Source organism: Miscanthus floridulus, chromosome 1 (genome assembly GCF_019320115.1).
Source record: "Miscanthus floridulus cultivar M001 chromosome 1, ASM1932011v1, whole genome shotgun sequence".
Classification (NCBI taxonomy): Eukaryota; Viridiplantae; Streptophyta; class Magnoliopsida; order Poales; family Poaceae; genus Miscanthus; species Miscanthus floridulus.
In genome coordinates, this window is record NC_089580.1 from 87082678 (window position 1) to 87100901 (window position 18224).

General features: G+C 45.9%; 2 protein-coding genes across 4 annotated transcripts; one reads left to right on the forward strand and one right to left on the reverse strand.

The window, feature by feature from the left end:
• Window positions 1-4241: 4241 nt before the first annotated feature.
• Window positions 4242-5420, reverse strand: LOC136537246 (protein S40-7-like). Its single transcript, XM_066529287.1, has one exon. It carries the CDS (start codon window positions 5390-5392, stop codon window positions 4634-4636), a length of 759 nt encoding a protein of 252 aa, XP_066385384.1. The 5' UTR covers window positions 5393-5420; the 3' UTR covers window positions 4242-4633.
• A 115-nt stretch (window positions 5421-5535) lies between these two features.
• On the forward strand, window positions 5536-17636 carry LOC136537226 (uncharacterized). Of its 3 annotated transcripts, none has more exons than XM_066529276.1 (12): window positions 5536-5891; window positions 6533-6581; window positions 6736-6784; window positions 7808-7878; window positions 9523-9581; window positions 9683-9786; window positions 10376-10413; window positions 12865-13001; window positions 13098-13154; window positions 16253-16350; window positions 16572-16762; window positions 16852-17636. In XM_066529276.1, the coding sequence occupies exons 1-12, from the start codon at window positions 5877-5879 to the stop codon at window positions 16920-16922; spliced, it is 939 nt and encodes a 312-aa protein (XP_066385373.1). In that variant the 5' UTR covers window positions 5536-5876; the 3' UTR covers window positions 16923-17636. The 3 variants fall into 3 exon arrangements, with proteins under 3 accessions (XP_066385373.1, XP_066385378.1, XP_066385369.1); XM_066529281.1 differs by having other exon boundaries at window positions 5539-5891; window positions 6736-6754; window positions 9688-9786; window positions 10376-10433; XM_066529272.1 differs by having other exon boundaries at window positions 5540-5891; window positions 9688-9786; window positions 10376-10433.
• Window positions 17637-18224: the final 588 nt, after the last annotated feature.

The window sequence follows — 18224 nt, forward strand, 5'->3', positions numbered from 1 at the left end:
TTTTGCCTGTCCGGGTTGTCTCGGTTGTTTCTATCCGGGAATCTTTCTCGTGTCTTTTCCTCTGTAGTAATCATCTTTTCCACTGTTCGTCTGAATTCTTCATTGTTTCTTGGATTTTCTTTGCAGAAGTCTTGAAATTGCCACCTAGCCATGATTCCGTGAGAGAAAGCTTCGATTACTTCTCGTTGGGTGATGTCATGTACTTGAGCTCATAGTTCGCCAAATCGTCGATAGTAATTTCTGAGACTTTCGCCTCCTTTCTGCTTGAGTCCTTTTAACTCTGCGTGGGTGATTGGGTGTATAATGATACCCGCAAAATTTTCACAGAAAGCCCTTTACAAGTCCTCCCAAATTCTGATTGATTCTGGATTCAATTTGTCAAACCATTGAAGAGGCATGGTTTCGAGGGCCATGGGAAAGAACAAGATCTTGATGTCATCGTCTCCTCCGGCCAATTCAATCAACTGCGAGTAAATTCTGAGCCACTGTCTTGGTTTGGTCTTGCCATCATACTTGGAGTGGTTGGACGACTTGAACTTGTGAGGTAGTCGTATTGAAGCAAGCCTGTTTGCAAAGCAGGGGAATCTATCGTGCGTTCTGATTTATGTGTATTCTGATTCCGCGCCCCCTTCTTGCCAACTGTTATCTTGGTGAGAGTAGTTTTACGTGGCTATCCGAGTGGGTGCTTTGCTTCTGGTCTTTCTTGGTTGTTCGACTCGGTCGTTTTGACTATGATTTCTTCTACTTTCTCTGTTATGACTTCCACTTGGTCCAAGTCTCTCGAAAGCGGACTTCCTTTGATTTTGATCTTCCTGCTCATGAGATGTTGACCTGTCAGGTAGTCTTGAGCGGGCCCTTCCATCATGCGTCCTTAGGACTGTTGATCGGAGGAAGTCCCGGAGCTATTCTTGTTTTTCATTGGGATGTGAAGTCGCCCTGAGTTCTTCTAGTGCTTCTTGGATCTTATCGTAAGGTGTATTCGTTGTTCGTCCTTCTTCGACCTCTCGCTCTGATTTTCTTCTATTGTACTTGGCTAGGTCTGACTCATATTTGATCCAAGTTTCCTTTCACTGCTTAGCACGGCGTTGACGTCCTTGCTTCAACTTGTTCTTTCTTTCTCTGGCTTGCCTCTGACTCTCAGTCTCACCATCGTGCCCCTGGATAAATGGTGATATGTTGGACTTAGATTCATCTGAAGACCTGACGTCAGGTGCTTCTGGGGGACCAATGGTGATCGAGGATAGCGAATCATGAATACTTCTCTAGCAGGAGTTGTTTTGTCATCGGCGTTGGTTTCCGTACTGCTAGAGTTGTTGATAACTTCAGTAGAGGTTTCAAGGTCACAGATCGAGTCTCCTTCTTAGTAGGATAAAGCTGTTGTTGTCACATTGTCGACTAGTTGGGTGCCGCTATCCTCAGGAATTGAACCTGGCCAATGGACGATGTAGTCTTGAGATGTTATAGTTAAGATGAGACCTTCCTGGGCTCCTTTCAGTGGCATTCTAAGCACTAGATTGGTGGATCCTTCGGGCCGTGTATGATAAGACGTTGCCATATTGTGGAGTCCGAACGGAAGAGGACCCGACTTCTTGAAAGTACTTTGAGTGTACTCCAAGTAGTATTCTTGATAGGTTGATGTAGTATTCCGGAGCCTTGTCGGAAAAGAACTCAGTTTTCCAAAAGAACTCGGATAAGACTCCGTCTTGGAAGCGGAACCTGAGTTTGAATCGGATGCGTGAAGTCGCGAAATCTGAGTTGGATTGGACATCACGAGCTGCGCGAATCTTCCGGCAAGTTGATCTGTCGTTGTCGCCGAGATGGAAAAGTCCTGATGATGATCTGAATCTTCGAGGAGACAACCTTGGAGCTTGCCATCATCGCCTGTCTCGCAGATCCACGAACCAAAGATGAAGGTTGATCCCTTCGAGAAGATCATGTTGTCGAGGTCCATCGAGCTCTCAGATGCAAAGTCGCCGAAAGTCCCTACCTGGCGCGCCAGCTGTCGATGTTTGACCACCGATAGCCTGCCACGGGGGTCCCCGGGGCAGTATGTTCGAGCTTCAGCGTATGCGGAACTCGACGGTAAACGCAAGAGACAGTCGATTTATCTTGGTTCGGACCCTCGATCTTTGATCGAGTAATAGCCCTACGTCCAGTCGACATTAGCCTTTGCGTTGGATTGATCGTAAAGTGTTGTGTCGTACCATTGTTCTCTCTACTCCCTAGGATCCCTGCCCTCCTTTATATAGTTAGGAGGTCAGAATCCTAGTCGGTTTACAATGAGGGTTCCTAGTAGGATTACAGAATACTACTACTACTAAGATTACAGGGGAAGAATTCTAGTTAGACTAGATCTTCTTCCTTCCTTGCAGGGTATCCCATGGGTCCCGCATCGACAATCGCCATCACCTAGACGGCTTGGTGGTGATTGGGAACTTGGTGATCATCCGGTGGAGCTTGTGGATGGCCCAACTCAAGTTGTGAGCGGTTGTGGGTGATTTACCGCGACGGAGTGTCGAAGAATCAACCCGTAGAGAGCACTTGATCCTTGCGCGGATCAAGGGAGAGCTACACCCTTGCGCGGGTGCTCAACGAGGACTAGTGAGGAGTGGCGACTCTCTGATACCTCGGCAAAACATTGCCGTGTTCCCCCTTCTCTCTTTACTTTGAGCATTTACTTTGAGCAATTCAATTCTTGTCATTTACATTCATAGAATTGCCATGCTAGAGTAGGATTGGAACATATGTTGCTAAACTTTTATGCGGTAGATCAATAGAAACACTTTCTAGGCACAAGGGGTTAATTGGGCTAACCATAGGACTTAATTATTGCAAAAAAATTTAGAATTAGCCCAATTCACCCCCCTCTTGGGCATCTTGATCCTTTCAAGAAGATTTAAGTACACGAAAACTGCAAACAGTTTAGACCACAAGCTAACCACAAAATTCTTGTTTCACCTGTCCTTGTACACAAAACATTTTACTTGCCCTTGTTTCAAGGGAGATCATGTAGATGTGTTATGACAACTTATGGGTTTATTTGGTAAGGATCCAAATTCTTCTAAAAACGTTTCAGATCCATATCCTTTCTACAAACGTTTCTCTTACTGAAATGAAATCACTTGACTGGAATCTATGAAACCATTTGGCTATTGTCCATATTCTCCTTGTAATGAATTAGAACCATTGTGAAACACCTGTCTAGGTAATTCTCATTCCTAGTTCAAAACTGAAATCACTTGACAAGAATCTATGAAACCATTTGGCTATTGTCCATCTTTAGAACATCACTATGGGCAGTTCAGTCGATTGAAGTGCGCTAACAGTCAAATATTACAATACTTTTTTTCGTTTTTGATGAAAGATCCAATAATCATTGGCTTTAGTACTCGCTCTGTCCCAAAATGTCGGACTGTAGGTTGTTTTAGTTGTCCTAAGTCAAACTTCACTGGCTTAAGTTTATAGAAATGCACTAACATCTACTACAACATCAAAATTAGTTTCGTTAATCCAAAACAGATATATCTTGGCAGTGCATTTATTTCAAATGGTACTCAATCACAAGTGTAGGTTGTTTTAGGATTCTATCAGGTCAAACTTTTTAGTTTGCCCTATCAATATAGAAAAAATTACAAAGATTTATAACACATGGTTCATCATAGAAAATACTTTCATAATAATAGCTAAATGGGCTGTCTATGATCATTTCAGAATTTGCGAAAAAAGAGTAACGTGGCAATAGCACATCAGTGTCACATTAGAGACCATGTCAATATACCCTGAACAACCAATACATCTGGAATCAGAGGGAGTAGATGTTATCCGTTTGCTTCTATAAACTTGGTCAAATTAGAGATGTTTGACTTAAGACAACTAAAATGGCTTACATTCTAGAATGAAGGGAGTATCATATAGTCGAAGAGAGTAATTTATATTAAAAGACTAAAAGAAAGACAATCAGCCTGTTCGTTTGGCTGTGGCTTGTCGTAAACGATCGTAAATTTCCAGCCGGAACAGTATTTTTCTCTCACACAAACCAGCCAGCAGTATTTCTTCACGAACCAGCAACGATACGAACCAGTCAACCGAACAGGCTGAATGACTATCGGACCATCGGAGCTTATATATGAATAGGAGCAGTAAAAAATTAGAGCATCTTCAGCATCCCCCAGTTTCAATCGTCAATGAGAAAAAACAACCACCCGTAAAACCAAAAAAATTATAGGTATATAGTTTCCACTCATCTCTTCCAACCGGAGAGCATAATATTTGCCTATTACAACACATGCACCTTGCTAGGAACAAAAAAAGTGGCAGAGTACCAAAATCCTCAAGTTTATTTTAACTCAAGATTATTTCACAAAACAAAATTCTGATGCAGCAAACAATGCATTGGCTTGGACATTTGGATTGACAAAAATCACCAAACATCCTCTCAAGCTTTGTTCTCTCTCCTTAGCTGCAGAGAGAGAGATCTCTGAGCCCAAACACTAATCCTCACTACTCAACGATTATTAAGTTACAGCAAGTGATGATACTTCAAGAACACGAAAAGTGCGAGTAGTTTGGAGCACAAGCTAAACACAATTTCTTGGATCATGCAGGACAAAACATATTACCACCTTTGCTGGATTCAGTCAAGAAAGCCAGTCTGCCGGAGCACGGCGTCGCGCACGCGGCGGAGGTCGCGTCCCTTGAGCGTGCGGCCGACGCCCTCCAGCATCGAGGACGGTTTCCCTGGCGAAACGTAGCCGCCGCTCGCGGACGCGCGCGCCACCATCTCGTGCGGGGGCAGCATGGCGGCGTCCCCATGAAAGAGCTCCTCCTCGTCGTCGTCCCCGTCGCCAGGACCGCCGGCGAGTTTGTCCCATTTGCGCCCGCGACTCCAGGGTGGAGGGACGGGAACCAGGACGGGAGCCGACTGGTGGTACGGCGCCGCGGGCGGCAGCTCAGGGTCCCTTGGCCTCGGTGCCACAGGGATGGCACGCGAGGCGGACGTAGGGGACAGTGAAGGCGTAACTGAGGAAGCCGACGCCGCGGCTGCGGCCGCGGCGATGGTCGCCTTGCGGTGGAGCAGCGTCACGGAGGCTCCAGCCGTGGCCGTGGACGCGGCCACAGCAGCAGCTCCGCCGCGCCCACGCACCTTCCTGTCGCCTTCGTGGAGCGCGGCGAGCAGGCCGAGGTGGCCGCCCTGGACGCGGCCCGGATTCTTGGAGGCGTCGGGCGGCGGGTCCGAGGAGGAGGAGGGCGGCGCGGGGAAGAGGAGGTCGCCCTCGAGGAGGTCGTCCCCGGCGGAGGGCGAGGAAGCGGGGAGCGCGTGGGACGGGGAGGAGAAGAGGCCGAGGAAACGGTCGGCGGGCGGAGAGCGGCGGGGCCGGCCGGGAGAGTCCATTGGGCGTCACTCGTCAGGCGAGGGCCGGCGGGGTCAGGAAGTGGGGGCAGAGTCAAAACGGCCGCCGAGCCCACGTACTGTGAAATGGAAACCAAACAAAACTACCCACACCCGCAGTTGAAAATTACACGTAAATGCCATTGGGGGGTAGCCCTGCGGTCTGCCTCTGTCGCGCCCGCCTCCTGCGGTCCTCCCCGGCTCCCCTCCCCCGCACGCTCTCGCTCCTGCAAACCCTAGGGAGACGCCGCCGGAGCCAGCTCGCCGGACCGGAAACAGCGAATCGGGTAGCGTGAAAGCCGCCTAGTCATCCCCCCTCCCCCACCGGAACTCGCTGCGCATCCGTCGCAGGTCGCCGGGCCCCCGTCGCAGGGCAGCAGCCGAAGGGAACGCGCTGTCTCCTAGCCGCTGTCGCAGGGATATACCGTCTTTCTCGCGGCCGCTACTGCAGGGGCGACTTGTTGCCCAGCAGCGGGCGCTCGGATTCATGGCGCCCATGGAGGTGAGGTCGACCACCTAAATTTGAACGGCCCAATTTTTTTGTAATGAAATCGCATTGTCTTGGCTGTGAGTTCGTCAGATAGGCACTGTAGTTTTCGCGGTGAGTTGAGCAAAAACAGTTTGCACCTACATTCATTGTGAACCATGAGATGGTTGTATTTTAGTTTTGCATTTTCTTTTCGACCACTCAGGCTCTATATTGGACTTTTAGGATGTCTTTTTACCACCATAGAAAACCATTAGTCTGACTATAGTGCGGTCTGCCTCATGGTGAGCTACAGCGCCGGACTCAATTTTGCTGATTTGCCAATATCAGCAACAGCCTGCAGTTCCTGGTGTTTAACTAACACCCATTGCTATGGAAATCAATTTGTGCTTCGAAGTGCAACTAAATTGATTTTATTAGTTCTTGTACAGTCAGTACAGAAATGTATGTGTACTTCATGCACAGATATGAATGTATATCAGTATTAAATTATTTATTTTTCATTCCTCTGTTAGAACTCAATTGATTGGATGGTAGCTGGCAATCTGAGGATTATTTGTATGTTGTCATTTACCTGTCTGTTTCTTTGTAGTACTCTTTCAGTATGTTCTGTGAGGTTTTAAGAGCTTTTCTGCCTATCCTTCTATTTACTACAGACTTATGCAAGGGATGACGATGCAAAACTTGAGGCCACACGCGCAAGGCGTAAGAACCTTTTTTTCCTGTCCCAACAAACGTTATTTTGTGTTGTGATGAAGGGGACTTTCTACCCCTTACATGCTTAATAATTCTATAGGAATGCCATAAATCATGTAAAAGGTGTTGTCTTAACTCATTTTTTTATCATTTTGTTTTGCAGTGTCAAACATCCTCAGAAGGCATGAAGATCTGAAAGAGCGCCTTTCACAGTACTCCTTTAACTTTGCAAAAGCTTTCCATGGATGCAGACCAGGCTCACTGTTTAAGATAATTATTGTTTAGGTACTTTGGCATGTAACAATTTACGATAGTGGAATTCTTCTTACTCTGTTCAAATTGAGAACTAATTTGCAAACTGTGAGCTACTTGTTAAGCTCTTCTGTTCCCATTTCATCTATCCTTCATTCCTTCGCTGTTAACAGTCATTGCAAACCTGAATCCAACTGTATTTTTCTATATCTGTTCCTAGCTGTATACCTCTTGCGGTGGTGCTCACTAGAAACAGGAAAAGTAATAAAAAATGAATTATAGTTGTTGGTAGAACCATCTGTATTAAATTTATGTAAATGGATTTGGCATCTTTCTTCGGATTATAGGGTTGTCTTCTGTACTGAAGTGTGTTATTGGCTCATTGCAAGAAGTTCGTGATCCAAAATCTTCGCATAAAAAAGAACACTACTGTAGTTATGTTATATAAATAAGCCTGGTTTGTTTTAAAATGCTGCTATGCTAATGCTATTGTATGTTGGTAATTGTTTTTCCCTGTGGTTAATGCTTCTAACATTGTTTGCATTAGCCCAAGGAATATGATTTTCTGCAGAAAGCTCCCACTACTTCCTGTTTGATATTTCAACATGTCACATGGCAGATGTTTTGAGAAAAAGTTTCTGTTGAGTTATATTTCTTTAATCCATATAGATTCTTTGCTTCTACTACTAGAGTAGAGTCTAAATTCTTTGTCCTGTCAGATGAGTTCTAGTGTGGGCTACTCTTAACTCAAAACGCATACCTTCTAAACTCTGTTGTTTGGATGATATTTATATTAATGTGCATCTAGCCATATTCTGGACGATGATCTGAAATTTGGATGTGGGTAGTTTTTCCTGGATATATTTTTTCTTTCATCTTGTTTCCTTTGCTGCTTGTTTTGATACTCACTGCTCATGCTCTGAGCAATTTCATGCTTTGTAAAACTACTATTCTACTTCATAAGTTCTTTTTTTTTACTTTAGGGATTCTGATAAGCTGATTTTTGAGCGCCTACAGAAAGAATTTGAGGCTGCACGTGCTGCTCAAACTGAAGGTACACTTTGCTATACTACATTGGAATGGATCTTTGCTACCTAGTTATATAAGTAAGCTTGTCAATTGATATATGTTATTTATATGCACAGAGATATGGATGTAGGGCATGGGTGAACTACTAATAATACTCTTCTGCATATTTAGTAGTCTCTTGAACTTATGGCAAGACCAAGCTATTAACTATGCTTCGTATTGTTTCCAAAACAAATTGGTTAATTTAGTTCTGAGAGTAAGTGTTAAATAGATGAATTACCTGCTAACCCACACAAATCCTGCACAGTTTGGGGAAAGATACTCCCTCCATTCGTATATGCCCGGCGCACAGGTGTTTTCTAATTTGGCCGTAATAAGAGGCGGGCTGGAATATCAAGGAGCCTGGTCATTACGCCACTGGACGCATGCTGCATGCATGCATGAGCCAGAACAATGAAGCGTCGCTGCATGCACTAGTACTCTATACACTCGCTGATTATTTTATTTGTTCTTTGTGGCTGGGATGAGCGGATGACTTAGCGGCCGGCAGCTGGCTGCTAATCACGACGCAGCTAATCACACGCAGTTAATACGAAGCACGTACTTCCATAATCATCTTGGTATCTGAAATTAGGCTCTGCACGCCGGGTATATAGGAACAGAGGGAGTATCTGTCAATCGTGTGTTGAATATCTGTTCAGTTATAACCTCCGTCACGCGTTTCAAGTTTGAACTGTCATGTGCTGATACTGCAATTGAATCTTAAGTCTTTCCTTGTTTGGCTAATTAAGTTCTGACGGTGCATCATTTTGGTGCTGATCAGTTTTTAACTTTTTATCAGTTCAACAGAACAGACTGATAGAAAATTTTTATTGTACACTACATATGATATCATTTTGAATGTTTCTGGGTTTGAGAGACACATTGCACTGTTCTGAATGAACTATTTGGGAGTTTACTACAACTGAAGTGGTGCAGGCTGTTGGATGAACAGAATCATCTTTCTGTTATAAATGGAAAGCATGACCTGTTGAACAAGCTGTGTCAATGTGCTCCAATTGATAACTTTCTTCAGATGGTTTGGATCCTTGAGTTAGCCAGATTTGATCTGTAGATCACACGTACAGACTACAGAGATCAAGAACTATAACATAAATTCTCTATGTAGGAATACAAAATTGTGTTTTCCATCCATTCATAAGGCTAAAAGGTATATACTTCCTTTGAAGTAGTGCCTGAATATAATATCGCAAGCAAGTGTTACGACTCTTTAAGTTGGCTCTGAACATAATTTTGTTGGCTAGGTGTAGCTGTGTTTCTGGGTGTAAGGAAGTGTTAGCAACACATTATGGTGGACAGGGCCAGGGTAGATTTGTCATATTTGTCGCAGGTTTCGGTTTAGTTTGAGCTCTGGTGGAATGACCTCTACACAGATTCAACGTATCAAAAGATATTACTACCAAAAGGTAGCTCAATAGGATAAGTTGATAATATACGTGGTTTGTTTCCTGAAGTTTCTTGTAATCCCTGAAGAGGTGGAATAATCTCGTACTTGGTTTTTACTATATGTAGCATTTAACGTTCTAATACCAGCATCACAAAATTGTTGTGCTGTGAATCATATTGTTCTCTTGGAGAATTGTCGATATATTCTTTTGGCACTCTGTAGAGATTTCTATAGATGATGAGGAGTGGAATGATGGATTACTAGCAACCATCCGTGAGAAGGTATTTAATGTGTGTTCAACACCCTTAATTTTCTTGTCACATGAGACGGACTATTTGTTCTGTGAATTACGAGTTTTTGTTAAGTTTGCTATATTTCGTAGACCAGGTCCGTATGGAGGCTGATAGGAAGGCCATGGCCAACCAAGTTAATGTTCCAGCAGATCTTCCATTTCAATCAAGGACTACATATAGGATTAGAAATAAGGTAGCATTTGCTCCCCAGATCATTGCCTTTTCTAATATAGTTTTGTATCTGGTTAGCATGTATGCTGAGATTGGTGCTGCTTTGATAGTTTTTTTTGTCTCCTTGTTGATTTACCTGCTTAACCTTTATTTCCTCTTGCACTAATTGTTCCTTTTGACTTTGGTCTTGACTGATATGTGGCTTAGTTGGGATTGGGTTGGCATATCATATGATTCTTTGTCATCACAATATAGTATATATACTAATAACCAGTAACCAGTGATTGTGTTGGCTGGAAAGTGGTGATTCATGAGCTGAAATTTTGTTTTTGTATCTAGAACTTGCGGAACATCTATACTAGTTGCTGACACAACCAATATATCTGTCAAATCATTATTGCCTACCCCAACTTGCTTGGGACTGACAGGCTATGTACTCCAGCTCAAATATGGCTATGATGCCCTTATGAATTAGCATAAATGCATTGTTTTGGGGCACCATCATGCTATTATTGTTTTCCAGAATGAGTCTCGTCATTGGTAAAGACTATCTATGCTAGATTTAGTTTTTCTTAATCTGTCAATTAAAGTAAATTTCTTCTCTTTAATAGGTTATCTATTGCTTGGATGGAGCGAGGATTGGCATACAGTATGAGACATTCTTTGCTGGTGATTACCTATAATATTTTGTGTCGCATTTTTCACACAAATATTTGTTTTTTCTCCTATTAGAAACTTTCTTAGTGTACAGGAAGATAGAATTGGTGGAATATTGGATATATTGCATTGAGCCTCATGGGCTGATTATATAGGGTACATAGGGCTAACACCCCACGTGGGTAGACAATGTGGTACTATTCCTATTTACTCTAACACCCCCCCGCAATCACAGCGGGAGCGCTGCAGACGGTGAGACTGAAGAAGAAGCTAACAAGCTAACATCCCCCCGCAGTCACAATAGTCGATGTGTCGCGTATGCTTGTGGCTGGAGAAGAAGCCGATGAGTCCTCATGCAAAGCGGTAGCCCTTTGTGCCGATGTCGAGGTAGCCGAGCGTGAGGGCGCAATTGCCATGGTCGAAGATGCCGTGCGTAGATTAGCCGTGGTTGACATAGTAGTCGAGGATGCCGAAGTCGAAGTCGAGGTAGCTACATATGAAGCCGCCAGAAGATGGTGGCGCAAAAGAGAAGGCGCCGTAGACGAAGACGGTGACACATCAAGGCAGTCGTCGAGGGAGAAGGTCGATGCTGAAGATGCAGTCAAGGCCGCCATGGCGAGGCGTGCGCCGGGTTTGCCAGGCCCAATGAACGCATCGGGGACGAAGGCACGCACCGGTGTTGCCAATAACGGGCGTGCAAGGGAGAGTGCACAACCAGACACGCCATTGTCTGAGGGACTAGCAGAGGAGGCCTCCACGACAGTCGCAGGTGCAGAACAACGACGGGGTAGAAGGTGTCGATGCAGCCTGCTTGCCGGAGTAGACGAAGTAGTCGGGGAAGAGACTGCGACGCTGGCGACGAGGTGTGCTGGACGAAGCGAGGAGGAGCGGATGATTCAGCACAGAGCCAAATGATCTGTAGGTAGCGGCGGCGGTGCTCGAAGAAGACGGCGTTGAACTCAAACAACTTGATGAAGACCATGCGCGCAGGGCGCAGCGACCCGTAGTCGACGACAGTCGTGGACGTGGTCGACGACGAGGAAGATGCAACGGCAGTGAAGACCACGCGCGGCGGCGCTGCAGCCTGACAAGGCGAAGCAGCGGCAGCCCATGTGCTCGGAGAAGATACGCGCAATACTCGATGACGACCGACACGGGATCCTGGGGGTCGCGCGGAAACGGTTGATCAGACCGTCGCACGCAATGTCAGAGAAGGCGCAGGCCGAGTGCGGCAAGGCTGTTCTGCGCATGGAACAACACGACACAAGCCGGCGAGGAGGTGACAAGGCAAGAGTCCTGATCGGCGGAGGTGATGACGAGTCGGCGAGGAACGACGTGCGAACGAAGTGACGAGGGGCGAACGACGCAGACGGGTGTCCCCTGGAGCGTCGTGCGCCTCGCCATGCCGCATAGTCGAAGACGAGGAAGGTGCCGGTGAAGTCAACGCCATAGTCGGAGTAGAGGCGATGTGGCGGTGGGCAACTCAATCCCGATCAGTGATCGGGCAAACCAAAAAAATACAGTAGAAGCAGATGAATCCTCTGTGCAACTCGCCATGTACTCCACCCTTTCTGTCTCCTAGCTGTGCCTCTCCCGTGAGCAAACAAGCACATCGAGAGATGAGAGATTCGAAGACCAAAGAGACGGAGGCAAGCCCAGGCTAGCGGGGCGAGCAGCATGCCTGCAGATCGAGATGGAGTGGAGGGTGGACAGCAGCAGCGCGTCGCAGCCCCTCACCATCCGAGGCGCTGTGCGTGTGGCCAGGTGCTGCCCCGATCAGCTGGCCACGCACCTGGCCTGGCCGCGACCATGGTGAGCATGGGTAGCCCAGCCGCCTGCACAACCCAGCTGACGACAAGTGCGAAGAGGTAGACCCGATCTGCTGCGTGACAACGACGACGAAGATGGCAGCCAGATCAATATGATCGGGCGCCTAAATGGTGGCGCTGCCCCTGGCGGAGATCGATCTCTCCCCGGGGGCGCGCGATGCGGAAGCGGCGGCGGCTAGGGTTAGGGTCTAAACCTAGGCGAATGATACCATGTATAGGAAGATAGAATTGGTGGAATATTGGATATATTGCATTGGGCCTCATGGGCTGATTATATAGGGTACATAGGACTAACACCCCATGTGGGTAGACAATGTGGTACTAGACAATGTGGTACTATTCCTATTTACTCTAACACTTAAATGCATAATGTTCCTGTTGTACATAGCAGTTTGGAAACCCCAATGTCGAGGTTTGTATAAATAGTTTACTATAAACATTAACATAATCTTTTGCACTATGCAGACCTATGATATTGTGAATGATAATTGATAATACCAGCTGAAGTGTGGTAGTTTACCTTAAAAAAGATGAAAAGACATGATATGATACGCCCAAATCTCTAAACACGTGATTTCCTATAGTATATGAACACAGCCATTCTATTTTTGCAGGCGAGCCTTGTGAAATTTTTCATTGTGTTTTGGAAAGCAAGTCATTCCTGGAAAAGATGATTGTGATTGAACACACCTTACCTTTCTTTCTGCCCGTACGTGAATTAGAAAGTGATCTCTTGTCATCTAATTCCATTGTAAGTTTTCCGTTTTCGACTTTTCGCACAGCTTGCTATTACCATATGAATTAAATACAAAGTTCCATATGCTAAAATAGTTGGTTTTCCTTGTAGAAATTCATTGATCATCTTGAAGAAATTTTACAGGCTTATATTGACAGGAGAGAGCAGGTCAGTATCAACTAGTAGGATCCACTACACAACTTATCTGTGGTTTTTTATATTCAAATTACCTTATCTTCTATTATGTAAGCTAGAAATTAGTTTAACATAATTATTGTTCACCTCCGCTACAGCACTTGACTTGCAGTTATATTGTTTAAACATTGGTCTAGTTTAGGTGAGACATAATGGATCTGATCTGATGGTCTCAATGATGCTCAACTGAGTTTGAATGAAGATGAGTTAAATACACCTGCGGCCCGTAAACTTGTAAGCGCATGTCACATAGGTACATGAACTTTGAAAATGCACTTTTGAACCCTTAAACTTGTTAAGTGGTGCACTGCAGGTCCATACTAGCCGTGGCATCTTTTTTTTCCTGAGATGACACGCTGATGTGGCATGTATTTTTCATTTAACCCCTCATATTTATTTTTCTTATTAAAAATAGACTCTTCCTTTCTTGGGGCCTGTTCAGCTGGTATTAAAGTCGGCTAAAGCTGATTTGTTGTGAGAGAAAAATACTGTAGATTCTAGCTGATAAACCGGCTGATAAGTTCAAGCGAACAGGCCCTTGGCTCGTCCGCGTCCGCATCATCCGCCGGCTTCGCCAGATTCCGGTAGGACCCGCCGACTTCTTGCCACCGCGGTTCTTCTTCGTCCTCACTCCCCACGCCTCGTCCTTGATCGTCGCAGCCACGAATTTCATCTCGTCCTCGCTCTCTTCCTCCTTTCTCGCGGACGCCGCGGCCTTCGCGATGGAGCTCCGGCTGCTCCTTTTGCGGCACACAATCAGCGGCTTCCCCTACTTCGGCTCACGGAGCATCGCCGCCGAGGTGCACGTCAAGGGAGTCCACGAGCACGCGCCCCGGCGAGCTGCTCGGCTTCGACGCGCTGGCCGGCATGCATTACATGCACGCCGCGCTCACCGAGTCGATGCGGCTGTACCGCTGACGACGCTCGACTCGCAGAGGTGCGCCTCGGACGACATGCTGCCCGATGGCACGCACGTCGGCAAGCAGGGGACACGAGTAGCAGCAGTGGCGCACGGCAAGCCATGGTAGGTCAGGGCGGGGCTCACCACGCCGAGGTTGGCAGCTCTTGGGGCCGGCAAGCCACGGCGGATCCACGGCGGGGCTTGCCACGCCGAGGTTGGCGGCGATGCTTCCGATGCAACACAGGTCCGCGTGCGACGAACCCCTGCCTCGTCTCCGTCGCCGAGCGTCCTGACGATGTTGTAGGCACGTCAGCTCGACGTCCCCGGCCCCGCGCAGCGCCGCTCGCCAATCACGTCAGCTCGATGTCCCCGGCATCGGCGAGCTTCGCCCCGAACACCGCCGAGTCGACGCCGCTCGCGCGCTGCGTTGAAGTCGAAGCCCTGCGACCGGAGGAATGCCACGGACTGGGCGGCGTGGCGGTCGCGACGGATTTCGAAGTCCACCTCCTAGGCGCGCTCGCAGGCTAGCGTTGCGGTTGCAGAGTCGATCGATGCCGGGCCATTACTCGACGCAATAGCCGCGGCCCGCGGGACAGGCCATGCACGGTGGCCATCTTCGATGTGCTGGACGGGCCGTAGCGTTCGCCACAAGGCTGAAGCCATTCTGCACCATCTACTCGTCGTTCCTGCAGCGCGGGTACGATCGGGCGGTGCACGACGTGGACCTATAGCAGCTTCCCGTGTGCTTCGCGTTGGACCGTGCGGGGCTCGTGTCGGCGTGGACACGTCCACGCATTCCGATGCCTTCGATGCCAGGGCGCCTCTCCTCGCTGCGTTCCCGCGCGAGCCGGCGACTGTTGCCGTGGTGCCCAACACCAACGTTCCTGTCCCTTCCCCTCGAGCTCCATGCGGCTCACCAACATCCAACATCCAACGTCCAGATGGAGGCCACGGGAGAGCAGATGCACATGGAGGCCATGGGAGACGAGAGAGAAAGAATGGTCAATTTTTTATGAGAAAAATATATATGAGGGGTTAAATGAAAAATATATGACATGCTAGCATGCCACATCAGCAAAAAGATGCCACATGGCTGGTATGGTCCCGCGGTGCACCACTTAACAAGTTTAAGGGTTCAGAAATGCATTTTCAAAGTTCATGGACCTATATGACACACGCTTACAAGTACGAGGGCCTCTGGTGCATTCAACTCAATGAAGATTTAAGATGTTTCTGTATATTCCTCCAATTTATCATTTAGAAGATGATCAATAGTGGCTTTTACTAATTATATTTCCATGATCTACTCTAGCCAAACAAAGCCATGATGTTTCATATTGTTATTTTCAGAAGTTAGTTTTGTAACAAGCGAAAAGGTTTATAATCACGAATCCAATACCATCAAAGATGTCATCACAGATGATCAGTTAACTTTTTGTTGCAAAGATCTCTAGTTAGGTGTATTCATCCCAATCTAAAATGCTCGAGACAACTCTAGTTCTAGCACTTCTTGTTCATTGTGCAAGCGGTAGAGTCTTACTGCCTGTGACCGGAAGGTCTCGGGTTCGAGTCGCGGTCCCCTCGCATTGCACAGGCGAGGGTAAGGCTTGCCACTGACACCCTTCCCCAGACCCCTCACAGAGCGGGAGCTCTCTGCACTGGGTACGCCACTTTTTAAGGTGAACCCTCCAGTCTAATGTCTTGCTGCAAACTCTCAGTCAGCCAGAGCAGCGCATGGCAGGAGCTGTGCACATTGCAGTTATCATTTTTAGAAAAGGAGTTACAATATGATATCTCTTTTCTCCATAGTTGGGAGCATTTTATGTATATTAGGACTTTTTTTCGTTTTTGCTGTTTCTGTTTTGCATATATGTGCATTTAGTAACTTTATGACATGTCTTAAAACTTTGCTTAGAAACTGACCAATCTGTGCTACTGGTTGACTTTTTTTTTTGCTCCAGTATCTGAAATTGAAACCCTGAGTATTACAAAAGAATTGATATGAGAATATGCGTCATGACATTGCCTTCTAGCTTCTACCATTTGGCCAATCAAGTATTGCGGCATTTATAGCTGTAAAGATTGTAGCTAGGGTCAAGTGTGGAAGCTGGAGACAGATAGGCCATACAGTCTTTGACAGTAGATTGTTAATTTCTATTTCATGTTCAAGGTTCGTCTTATCAAGGAGCTCTACGGGAACCAAATTGGCGAGCTGTTCCATAGTCTTCCTTACAATATGATAGAGTTTGTATTGGAGGATTTTGAGTGGTAAGGATAATATTTAATTACTGCTAATGCTAGGTTCTGCATCAATAAGTTCTGTTATGTTGCTAGTACACTCGTAGAATATGTACACATAGTGGAGCCATTTATTTTTGTTATCTTGCCGCATGCATGTTGAATATTGCATACTGATTTTAAGCTGCCATATGCGTAAGTAGCACGTTGCACATTTTGTAGAGATTGATCTGTTTGCCACTTATAAGCAGCAAGGTTACAATCAGTATCCGATATTCGGATATACTGCAGACCCTGCCAAGTCAAGCAAGGGTCTTGGCTTGGGCACTTCACTCGGCCAAGAGAATATCCACAAGAAGCAGCAGTGCGTCAGCTGCGCAACCAGTACCTTTTCACCTTTCATATGCCGAGGAAGCACTCAAGACCTTGTGTCTACCAGAAGGTGCTTCCTGTCACCTTGCCTTACAGTATACATAGCTTTGTGCTGAACTCTGTTCTGATCTATTTCCCCCTCCTTACTCTGTGTTTCAGCATACGCAGACATTGTGCTGGAGCTACCCCATGCTCTGAAGAGGATTTTCTCCTCTCGGGACAGTGACTGAATCGCGACCTCAGGGTCTCTGTAAAATTCACATCTCAATCGTGGGACAGGTGTTTGAAGATATATTGCTCAGAATCTTGTGGTTGCAGTTGTGGACTGCAATTCCTGTGAAAGCAAGGCAGGCACATTTGTTCCCTTGATCGCTTGAAATATTCCAGCTACAATACTGTTAAAAAAAATCAAAATCCTAGGAAGGCCTTAGCGTCGAGGCATAATCATGCCAACTGCTGCCCTTGTCCTTGATGCGTGCTCTTTTTTTTTTCTTTGTGAGAGGATGATGCAGTCAATTATGGCCTCGATCGCTTGGCTGCAATTGGCTGAAAAAACAAGCCAAAACTGAAATGTTGTGAGAGAAAAATACTGTTCCGGCTGAAAAAAGAAGTCGAATAAGTCGGCGTAAGCCGAACGGGGCCCATAGCTGTCGCAGTCTGACGAGGCTGTCCTGTTTGAAGATGATGATTCAAAAATCGAGTAATGCAAGATGGACATGTTTGGATGCAGAGTATTTTTAGAATTTAGAAAAATACTATGGTTTTGTAAATATTTTGGTTTTGGAGCGATGTGGAGTGTTTGGATGTAATAAATTTTATGGTTTTAAAAATTATAGTATCACTGAAACTGAGGTCTTTTGGAGTTACTCAACTCTAGACTTGTTTTTTTTTCTTCTAAACTATGGTTTTGCACACCTATAAATACCAAAACTGTAGTTTCTTAATACCACCTATAGTATGCAAACAGGGCCGAAATCAGAACTCCGTATGCATCCAGGGATTCCAGTCCGCTGAATAAAATTGGCTGTGGTTGTGCTTAGTTCTGTCATTTTCGAGTGTAATATCCATAATGGGTGGATCTAAGAGTAAGAAAACCCCAATGGATCTCAGTGCTTGTAAAACTTTGCTTTTGCAGTTTGCTAGAGATAGAGTAAATACTCTGCTTTTCATAGTGGGCATGTGCATTGGAGTCGGTATTCCAAAATGTAAATGTTTGCAATTTTCTTCCATCCAAAAGAGAGAAAAGACATCTTCATATATAGGTTTTGGCACGTGTGTTCGAGGGCAGTTTGCTAGAGATAGAGTAAATACTCTGCTTTTCATAGTGGGCATGTGCATTGGAGTCGGTATTCCAAAATGTAAATGTTTGCAATTTTCTTCCATCCAAAAGAGAGAAAAGACATTTTCATATATAGGTTTTGGCACGTGTGTTCGAGGAAAAAAAAAAGAACAGAGTAACTAATGTCTCACCTTATAAATAAGTGTTCTATTTGCATTATATCTTAGCTCACCTTATAGTAAGTGTTCAATTT